The sequence below is a fragment of the Hypomesus nipponensis genome, chromosome 13 (assembly GCF_054491055.1).
Source record: "Hypomesus nipponensis isolate SF chromosome 13, ASM5449105v1, whole genome shotgun sequence".
Lineage (NCBI taxonomy): Eukaryota > Metazoa > Chordata > Actinopteri > Osmeriformes > Osmeridae > Hypomesus > Hypomesus nipponensis.
This window is the reverse complement of record NC_140373.1, coordinates 13,712,842-13,724,004: the sequence shown is the minus strand read 5'-3', so window position 1 is coordinate 13,724,004 and position 11,163 is coordinate 13,712,842. Positions and strand designations below refer to the sequence as shown.

General features: G+C 39.6%; 2 protein-coding genes across 2 annotated transcripts; one reads left to right on the top strand and one right to left on the bottom strand.

Annotated features, from left to right (window-relative positions):
- Nucleotides 1-796: 796 nt before the first annotated feature.
- Nucleotides 797-4,550, bottom strand: dnajb12b (DnaJ heat shock protein family (Hsp40) member B12b). Its single transcript, XM_084670101.1, has 8 exons — nucleotides 4,376-4,550; nucleotides 3,844-4,021; nucleotides 3,564-3,709; nucleotides 3,311-3,484; nucleotides 3,157-3,227; nucleotides 2,730-2,839; nucleotides 2,116-2,288; nucleotides 797-1,742 (listed from the first exon to the last, which is right to left on the bottom strand). The coding sequence occupies exons 1-8, from the start codon at nucleotides 4,524-4,526 to the stop codon at nucleotides 1,621-1,623; spliced, it is 1,125 nt and encodes a 374-aa protein (XP_084526227.1). The 5' UTR covers nucleotides 4,527-4,550; the 3' UTR covers nucleotides 797-1,620.
- A 3,248-nt stretch (nucleotides 4,551-7,798) lies between these two features.
- Nucleotides 7,799-10,646, top strand: scd (stearoyl-CoA desaturase (delta-9-desaturase)). Its single transcript, XM_084670220.1, has 6 exons — nucleotides 7,799-7,964; nucleotides 8,276-8,536; nucleotides 8,997-9,127; nucleotides 9,230-9,435; nucleotides 9,654-9,886; nucleotides 9,980-10,646. Exons 2-6 carry the CDS (start codon nucleotides 8,302-8,304, stop codon nucleotides 10,177-10,179), a joined length of 1,005 nt encoding a protein of 334 aa, XP_084526346.1. The 5' UTR covers nucleotides 7,799-7,964; nucleotides 8,276-8,301; the 3' UTR covers nucleotides 10,180-10,646.
- Nucleotides 10,647-11,163: the final 517 nt, after the last annotated feature.

Here is an 11,163-nt window from a genome sequence, read left to right as displayed (position 1 = left end):
GGGTAGGTGGATGGCTGAGCAGTTAGGGAGTTGGGCTATTAATCAGAAGGTTGTTGGTTTGATTCCTTGCAGTGCAAAATGAAGTTGTGTCCTTGGGCGAGACACTTCACCCTACTTGCCTTGGGGAGAATGTGCCTGTACTTACTGTGGGTCGCTCTGGATAAGTCTGCTAAATGTAAATATAGCCACAATTAAAGGATTCACCATTTTAAAAGCACTGACAAGTAGGCCCTCCTCCAAAATGTTTGACATCTTTAAAGACACCCAGTGCTACATGCTCTGGCATCTTCAGGTCAGATTTAAGGTCTTTTTGACATTTTTGTGTGAATAAATTCAGAAAAAGGTAGGATAGTGTCAAAAAATAACTTAATTAAAAATAACTTAATTACACAAACATCAATGACAGAGACACCAGACAAGTCAACGAGGCCAGCCCCCACTCTACTGTACAGAACACAGTGATGAGTGAGCACTTTAGTGTATGGGGAAGTTTTCCACCCATTTCCCTAAACAAGCACCCAGTTGTGCTCAAATGCCTCTGTATTTTGTTTTATCCAAGCAGACATGGTCCCTTCAGGGAAAAGGATGGCAAATGAGAACAAAGGCATTATTCCAGAACTTGTAATATACACTTGCATAGCACCCTCTTGTGGTACAGGGAGGGACCTACAAGCCAATATCATTTGCGAACGTGCACAGAGCCATGTACATTATTGACTACTGCAATATCCAGCTATGTGCAACTGCCAACTGTGTTCGCTTTGCTCATCACGTATACAGAATGATGACTACAATACAGCATTTACGATGTTTATTTGACCACTTAGGAGTAAAAACATGGTATACATTTTGGACAAAAACTACTTACTTACTAGTGTTGTAATGAAACTGTATTCATTTTGAATAATAAAAACAAACATTAAATAGAACCCTACAATAAACACTCTTCTCTTGCATGTTCACATACTTTCAATAGACAAATCAAAAATTCTCTGTGCAAGCCAAAAGAGGTATATGCCTCATGAGTTTATGTACAGTAAATCCCTGCATAGTTACAAATATAATGTACACAATAAGTCGTATCAGCAAACAGTTCTCAGCTTTAATGAGTCTGCATCTTCACTGATATGATCCAATAAATAAATATAAAGCATTCTCAGTTTATCAATTGCTAATTTATGATAATGTTCACACTCCATATTACCAGTTTTATAGTGTTTCCAGATTATTTGTAACTTTTTTTCATCGACTCCAGTTAAAATCAAAAGTTAACAACAGTGAATTTCTAAATAAAGCCCAATTCCTTAAAATAAAGACTTATTTAAAGTCTTTGGTCTGTATCAGGGTGTAATTTCCTTTCTCTCCTCTGCGTCTTATCCTCTTCTCTACAATCTCAAGAATTGAGATCTGTTTATAGTATTTTTGATGTCATCTGCATTGTTGTGAATGTGGTAAAGCATTTCTATTTACAGCTAGTGAAGCTATTGTTTATTGTATGAAAAGGAAAACATTTTTGTGGAAACATTGCTGTTCACATTACATTTTGGGATGCAAGACATGAGGACAAGACCAGTGGCAAAACTGTTTAGGGAGCTTACCTATGCTACAATATGACATATTTTAAGCATGTAAGGAAGTCGTGATCTCAGATAATCTTGAGCAACTTGGTGTGCCCATCTTCTGTGCTCTCAGGTACACCTCGTTGTCTCCAAAATATCGTGCTCTGTAGAGCAAGCCCTCTTCTGAAAAAAACAAACCAACAAGAAAGAAACACTGTTATTTTTTATGTGCATTAAATTGTGGTATTAGTAGGCATCAGAACAATTCTGAAAGAGATCCATCATTTACCGTAGATGGCTGTAGAGGGAAACTGCTATTTTAGATTTTTTGTGTCATATCAAGTGTTACTCATGTCAAAACAGCATTACTAAACTATTCAAAACTTACTGATGGTGTGAATCTAAAGAATTTCCATTTGAGTCTATCACATTGTTTGACTTATGAGTTTCTTTGAAATTATGTCATATAAATATAATACAAAATGATGATAATGACATATTTGCAATATCAAATAAGACCAGTAGAAGATTGAGAGGGGTCTCAAAGTAAACATACTCTGTTGTTTCTCCTTCCAGCAGTTGTTTCGGAGGTTGGAGATATACTCATCTTCCACATTCCTCTCCACATTCTTCAAATGAATTCCCTTGTTGTCCCTGGTAAAGTGATCGCCCACGTAATAGGGCACCCTGAGGGTCTCAGTCAACCTCTTGTGTGTGTGACCTACTGACCTGTAGACAAGGAAAGATAAACTTTATACTGGAGTTCACATGAATACAACATTGTGTCTCTTAGAGATAATAGTAGTTTGGCAGTAACAAGACAGTAACAGAGACTGACTTGTACAAACTGTTCAATTCTCTGGTAAGCTTCTAAATAATACACTAACATATAATCACATTATGTAATAATGTAAAGCTTAATACTGATTACAGCACAATAGCACAAACATAGCATAAAACTACAGTATAGCATTGGTGCCAGAGAAATACGCTACCAACGTTAAAACAGTGAGCAATGTTCCTTGGCTGATTTGACCTGTTATGCTCCATCTTTATAACAATTATGCATGAAATGTGAAACATCTTGTGAAAGAAGAAACAGCTGAATTGCATTAAATCAAGTGCTCCACATCTCCTAGATATGTGTCTGAAGGTAAGGATTTCACTCACGGTCGAAAGCTGAGACTGTAGATGGGACTGGAGACCATTATCTGACTGAGGGCTGACACAATGACCAGGATGAGGATAGGCATAACCTGGATGAAGAGTGCAAAGCCTCCCTGCAAAACCCCATTAACCCACACCCCAACAAAAACTATCAAGACAACTGCAAGACATGGATTGCAACTACCTGTAAAGTAACTCGCGGAAAATCTTGGTTACTTTACACAATAAATGCCAATGAGAATGGTACATACGTCTTCCATATGTTTACTTAACCTTTTGTCTGCTTTAACAACATAATGTAATAGTAAATCTCAGTGTTACTCAGTGTCTCCCCCCACAATGTAACATTTATACAAAGTTCCTGTTGCCAAACTTGCGAGCCCAACAAGGAATACTTTGAATGAATGAATACGTAAAACTGCAAACTCACATCTCTCTGTCGCTCTCTTCTCTCTGGTCTCTGAAAGCGCATTCTTCCGTTGCTGTATACATTGGCATTACCTTGAGAATTTCAAAGTAGTACCATTAAAAATCCGGGAAATGTTCAATAAAAGTGAAATTTTGACTTCACAGGTAAGACTTACTTGATGGGAAGCCACCCCCAAAGAACATATTAAAGAGATCCTCGGGTGAAATATCTGCCTCAAAGTTCCCATTGGTTTGCCCTTGTTTCGATAGATTTTTTCTTTCCTCTCCACACTGATCATACTGTCTCCTTTTGTCAGAGTGACTCAGAACAGCATATGCATTTCCAATGGCTGTAGAGAAAAATAACAATTTAGTTTGGGAGGCGGGATGTTAATGGGTATAATAGTGGACAACATGAGTAGCTATTACCTTTAAATGCCTCTGTTGCACCAGGTGCTTGGTTTTTGTCTGGATGGAATTTTAATGCAAGTTTTCTGTATGACTTCTTTAGATCATCTTCAGAGGCATCTTTTTTAACTCCAAGAATTTCATAAAAGTCATTACATTGTTTTATTCTGCAGAAACAATGGGATAGGGTTAAGTGAATATGTGAAGTTAAGGTGGGGCTGAGGCATGAAAGAGCATGAGTTCAGGATAACCCAGGGCAATTCAGTACCAGCCCATTAAGCTGGTACTGAATTATACACACCTCTTGACAGCATCCATTTGGTCTGAGGTATATGAAGGGGTATGTGAAGCCTTTTCTTCTTGAGGTGTCCTCCCACCTTCCCCAAGCTTTGAGTGACGAGTACCTGTGCTTTCACTGGCTCCTGAGAGGTTACTTTCGCTTGGGGCAAATCCATTCTTTGCAATCAACTCCAGCAATGCTGAAACACGGTAGAACAAATGAAAGAAAACGAGGCAGTTTTAGTCCAAACCTACATTAGCCCAACTGTATGACTGAGTCAGAAATATCCAGGCAGTAGGCAATCATAATGGCTGTCACGTATGGGCCCGGTTTTGGTGGCTGATAATAATTGAGTGTGTGCAATTTGTAACATAACTGGCTGTGAACTACCTTGTTGACAACTACGTAAATATCGTGAGTAACGTATAACCTATAACGTTACAACGGGCCTAACCCAGCTATCTGGGATGCTGGTCTGGGACATACGACGCGTGCCCCAGTAGGTTATCCTCACAGCATAATCGTAATATCACATGCATGTCTAACTGCTCACCGTTAGCCTTTTCAGTCGGAAAAAGTCTCTGTCCCTTCTCTAGAAATCGCTGGGCTTTTTCAGGTTGGTTATTAGTTAACGCAGTGATTGCAATGTCAATGCAGCGTTCTGCCTCATCCCTGTTTACTTCCATTGCAGCAGGACCAAGCATGATTTATGGTGATTTTCGTTTAAGACGCCCGGGCTGGTCCACGGTACCCACCCGTTGCCTTAAATTTTCGGTGGCTAGAAAAATAAACCTGACAAAAACACAAGGCCCATGTAAAAATCCGCCATGTAATTCCAGTTGTTTTCTGCGAGAAATGTCTGAGGAATTTACCTTTCAGAATCATTTCACAAATAGAGGCAGGGTGCTCCGCCAACGGAATGGCCTGGTATTTTAATCAATGTACGTTTTGAGCGCTTTTTGATGACGCGAGGAGAGGATGCGATTTGAGATCTTTGGATTCAAAGTTATGTCAGAGCCTGTTTAAGGATATATTAGACATTCTCTGGTTATGTGGAACCCTGTATTTCCCTGTAAGACCCATTGTTGTAATGTTACAACGTCACCTTTACTTGTCCAAAAAAACAAATTTTCCCCCATTTTTTTTTCAAAGACCACATTTTCATAGCCACTGGGTCTTATTGTATTGCTTTGCTATGCCATTGGATACTAAATGTGTATATAGATATAATATATCTCTAATATGTCCCAAATATCTGCTTGTTGCACAAGGGAGATACTGTTTGTGCAATGCTTTGGAGGATGGTTGTTAAGGGACAAGTGTAAATGTTTTGGAATGTGGGGGTTGCATGTATGGTGCATTGTTCAGGGACAGGTGTGAATGGTCTGCAATATGGGGTGTAAGAGATCTGGGGGGTTGTATCTTCCCTTTAGAACGTTAAGTAGAAAGCACATTAGGCTAGCCAGACAGTATTGTGTGCCTTCAGTGGAATGTATTGCATGAATAAGATTCATTTGCATTGGAATTAGGTATACTTGAACATACTCTAACTATTATTTCCATTTCAGAATGACACCATCCAGGAGAGTTTACTTCAGTATGCATGATGTCATTGATACTATCCAAAATGGAGAAAGGGATGTTGACATGGAATCAGACACCAGTGATTCGAGTGATGAGCAGATGGTTGAAAATATTGAGGAAGTGGAAAAAGAGAATCAGAGGCCCACTGGGCCTCTGAACGGATGATGATGGTAAGGACATCGAGCAAACCAACACAAGCCAACCAAACCACAACATATGCGCTTTCAAGTGGAATGACAACAGGGCAGTCACACTTGTGTCATCCTTTGCTGACATTAATCCTTTGCAAAAGATTCAACGCTGGAACAAAGCCACCAAATCTTACATTGAATTTGAGAGACCTCATATTGTGAGTGCATACAACAAATACATGGGCAGTGTGTATTTGCTGGACTAATTTGGAGCCAAATACAAGTTCCTCATTAAATTGCGCCGCCGATAGTTACATCTTCTGGCACACTATTATCATTGCTGTGATCAACGCCTGTCTCCTCTACAAACGGGACTGCAAGGCTCTCAATATTCCCAAGAAAAAAATATGTTGAACAGGAGACTGTTTCAGGCGCAACTAGCTTCCTCTCTCATCCTGACAAACACAGCTGTCAACACAGCAAGGAGAGGGAGGCCATCTTCAGCCAGTGGGAGCCCTTTGACATCGATAACCTGTGACTGCTCGGAAGAGACCATCTTCAGGTAACGGGGGTCCACCAAATGGGGTCCCAGCCAAGAGGGCATGTGAACCACCAATGGGTGTGCGCAGGGACATGGTCGCACATTTCCGGTGAAGACAACGAGAGGACGCTGCAGACACTGCATAAAAGGATATTCTAATATGCTCTGCAGAAAGTGCAATCTCCGTCTTCTGTTTTTATAATATTTATCCAGTTTTTTAAAAATAAATTCTGATTAATCAAAATATACTGTTGGTTGATTATTATGAATGAAATGTACTGTTATAGTGCTATGTAAGCAATCCACACTCCAAATTAACCATTAGTTGTTTTGTGTATGTGTTCTGACGGTTTGAGAGCAAATGCTGAAATTCTGCTCCCAACTAGGCCCAACGTTGCATTATTACGTTTCCCTAAAAACTTACAAAAACATATTTTTGGGAATTAGTCCTTCTTTATATTTATCAGAAGACTATGTTTGGATCTTACAGGGATATAAGTCTGTGTGGAACGTTTCAGTATAGCTCTACGAGTTCAGTGAAAAATATGATATATAAACAGTTTTCACTATATGGACAATAACAGTTTGTGGACATTTATTTCACATTTCAAATATTGAATTTGAGATTTGGTTCCATTCAACCACAAGAGCAGTAGTGAGGTTGGGCACTGATTTTGGTTAACTTGGCTTGCAGATTGTGTTGAATTGATTTGATGACAATTGCGTTTGATGATGTATAATGACCTTTACAGGCCAGTCGTTTTTCCACGCCTCGAGAGCACATTTCTGTACATTTCTGTATGAACCTCGAAACAGTGCAGGGGTCATTATAAAGGGCCTTTTACAAAATTGTTGCCACAAAGTTTTAATCAGAATAGTAGAATAGTAGAATACTATTTCTACCTGTTGAAACCAACGGCACTAGCCCCAATAACCCTTATAAAAGACCCCATTGTTAATTGGCTTAATAATGCCTCCATGCAATGCAAGGTCCGTTCACAAATGTTTTACAGAGTTTTGTGTGGAAAAAAGTAATTGGCCTGCACAGACCACATGACCTGAACCATCAAGCACGTTTGGCATACCTTTCTGCTCTTTTGGCTGAATGGGCACAAATTCATACAGCCTCACTCAAAAATGTTGTGTACAGCCTTTCCAGAAGAGTGGCAGCTGTTGTTATCATTTATTCTCTACTATGAGCTGTAGCTACTCTTTGTTGGTACAATTGGTCTAAACCCTATTATCTTAGGGTATCTTTACTGTGTTTCGGGGAAATATAATAGCATACACACTTTATTTAATGTTTCTTTTTTTTCCCATTGCAATCCCAATTACGGCCGAGTAGCCTAGTGGAGCTTGGAGTGTGACATTCACTAGCATCTCGTGGAATTAATCATACAGGTGTGAGATTGTCTGCTTCTGGTCTGCTCATCAATAAAGATTTTTGTTGTAGCTGAACTATTTTTAAACGAATGGAAACTTAACATTTTCATTTGTCATTTTCATTCCCGGTCACACACTTTACATTTTTTTAGATCTTTAATATTTATTATGCAATTAGCCTACGCATGGAAAATGTGCGTATGGCACGAACAAAAATTGCTAAATGAATTATGTCACGAACAAAACAGCAGATAGTAGGATGGCCAATGAGATGTCATGAGTAAGGTGGTATCAAACATCTCGTCCAATAAAAGGCCTTCAAATGCTCTCGTTTCGAACCATTTACTTCTGGAGACATTAAATGCGAATGGTGTCCCTGTCAATGGTGAACTGCATCTGCAAGAACGCTGCAAGTAGGATAGTGACCGACAAAGCCTAGTTTTGTTGACAGTTTATTTATATTTGGTCTCATTCGTCTCCGCGGGTATTCAGTCCGCATCTTGGTAAGTATATTAGCTATTTATTCTAAATTAAGAAAAGTAGGCCATAGATAGTGTACTGCGCCAGCTTTCAGCATCCTCCAGCTGGGGTTTGCTAGCGAGGTTGCGTTGAATGGGGTTAAGCGAGTTAGCTAATAGCAATACCGACGTTTTCATGGCGTAGCCATACCATGCCTAGGAAATAAGATGGCCAGCGAATGCAATGAAGTACAGTGAAATGCAGTCAACATAAATAATCACGTGCGTGCATATTTGTTAATGTTTTCTTCATTCTGAGTTGCTATGGAGAATGAATGACTTAATGCATTTTTCAGATAATCTTTGCACATTCACAACGAGAATGACTGAGACTGAGTTAGAGAACCCAGGAGCCAGACAGAGGAAAGGAGATGCTCCCTCAGAAAATCTGAAAACGAGGGACGATACTTTTGACGACACTTACAAAGAAAAAGAAGGCCCTAAACCCCCGACGAGAATCGTTTGGAAAAATGTCATATTAATGACTTTGTTGCACATAGGTGCTCTCTATGGTGGTTTCCTTATTCCATCAGCATCGCCGTTGACCTTGGTTTGGTGTAAGTATAGAATAACTTATTAAACGATTTAAAATGACATGAAAGTACGATAAGGAAAGGAGTTTAAAATGGCATTTATTTTTTATGGCGTAGTTTAATTTCACCATGGAGGGGCACAGCTGTATGTCATTTGTTGCCATGCTGGAGGCTGCTGCCTTGTGCCTACTTACTTTCCTCCCCTGCTGGTGAATGATATGGTTGCCATCTCTGACTTTTTCTAGTCTCCACCCTGGTTTTCTAGAACCTGCTGTTGTAACTAGGTTAGATGTCGTAAAATTGGCAGTAGTTGCTATGTGGTAATAATTAAATACAAAACCTGTTGTATATGATGCACTTTAAAGATGCAGTATGCCTTTGTTATCTAAAGCTATTTCTTTGTTATGTAATTATTTGTAACATGCATGAAATGGACTTGTAATGGAAACAAATGTAACGATTGTTTGGTTTCTCCCTTCCACAGCTTTCTTTTGCTTTATAGTAAGTGCTTTAGGAGTAACTGCAGGTGCTCATCGACTATGGAGTCACAGGTCCTACAAGGCTTCACTACCTTTAAGAATCTTCCTCGCCACTGCTAACTCAATGTCCTTTCAGGTAAGCAAACATTCAGATTACTTTAGTCAAACACAAGATGAAAGAAGAATAACAGTGGTGAAACATGTTGAGGTTCTGAGATATTTTGTCCTGTTTCAACAGAATGATATTTATGAGTGGGCTCGAGACCACAGAGTTCACCACAAATATTCGGAGACAGATGCGGATCCCCACAATGCCATCCGAGGCTTCTTCTTTTCTCACATTGGTTGGCTCCTGGTGCGGAAACACCCGGACGTCATTGAAAAAGGGCGCAAGTTGGAGCTCAGCGACCTGAAGGCTGACAAAGTTGTAATGTTTCAAAGGAAGTATGTACTCCTGGTCTAAAGCTTTCTTCACCCCATTTCTAACGTTGGCCTCAAACTGAGGATGCCTGTTTCAGACTTCAGTTTACCTGTTTCAATCCTGTTTGAAAAAAAGAAAGAAAAAAAGTGACAAAACAATGTTGCTGTTTTACAATGCAAATGACTGGACTTTCCCATAGTGGAATGATACTGATGAGACTTGTCTTTATTGCCCCCTGTAGGTACTACAAGCTGTCTGTGCTACTCATGTGCTTCTTCATCCCCATGTTTGTGCCTTGGTACCTGTGGGGGGAGACCCTCTGGGTGGGGTACTTCATCCCTGCTTTGTTGAGGTACACCTTGGTGCTCAACGCCACCTGGCTAGTCAACAGTGCTGCTCACCTGTGGGGGAACAGGCCCTACGACCACAACATCAACCCCAGAGAGAACAAGTTTGTCACTTTCAGTGCCATAGGTATGTAAAAAAAAAAAAAGACATGTAATTCACTTGTTCCTTGTCTTTTTCTGTCACTTTGGACAGATAAAACAACTTTCTCCTACTCTCCAGGTGAAGGATTTCATAACTATCATCACACGTTCCCGTATGACTATGCAACAAGTGAGTTTGGTTGCAAGTTAAACCTTACCACTTGTTTCATCGACTTCATGTGTTTCCTGGGCCTGGCCAAGGAATGCAAGAAGGTGTCCAAGGAAGTGGTGTCGGCCCGAGTCCAGCGCACGGGTGACGGAAGCAATAGGAATGGCTAAGAGAACTGCTGTGAAATTGAAAAACAGGATCAAACCAATGACACATATACAGTGTAATTTAAGAGGAGCTTTTTCTATCATGTAGCTAGTCACGGCGGCGCACTCCTTTTTGAGCTATACATTTTCATAGTTCTAAAGTTGAATGTTAGCCTCTGAGGGGACTTGGACCGTTTTAACTTTTTGGTTCTTTTTAGCTGCAGTCATATGAATGGGCCCGGAAGGTAGTCACATCTTTTTTTCCGAAGCGCCTAGTGTAGTAATCGCTCCAGCTTTTCTCTACTGGTTGGATCATGGTCTCATGAAATGAAATAGCTCAAATGTCAATAGTGCCCCAATGCGGTAAAGGCAACAATTGGACAAATGTTCATGTCTTTAGGACTGCAGTGAAAGAAATAGTTACTTATTTACTGTTATCAGTGGTCATTGGTTGTTTATTATTAATAAAGAACAGCACTGAAACATCTAAACCATCTTCCATTTAATTGGATATATTGTATGGTATCTATTTCAATGCGAATGCCTTTGTTTTTCTTCAACATTGTTACAGTTTACAGCAAAGTGTTAACAGTAAACATGTTCTCTTTGTGGTTGTAACTATAGAGGGCGTTTTAGTACGTAAACTGCCAAAATGACTGAATTACTATATGAAAGTGACAAAAAAAGGGTGTGGTGAGATACAAACGGGAAAGAACAGAGACTTAAAAAGTATATTCCTAAATACTTAACAAGTCTTTAAACCTAGGATAATCTGTAACTGGTCCAGTTAGATTTGGGTAAATGGCAAAATGTTAGTAAATCTAAGGTATGGTATGTGCTCTTGCATCAGTAATTTACTTAGACCTATTTAAATGGGAAATACTTCAATTCTATGTAACAAGGGGGCATTCAATGAGATAATTGCCGTGCTTTTCCCCCCACAGCGTACAGGCACTGGAGAACAAAAAACAACGTTTAAAAAAATAAGTAATCTTTCTGTTAAGGAAT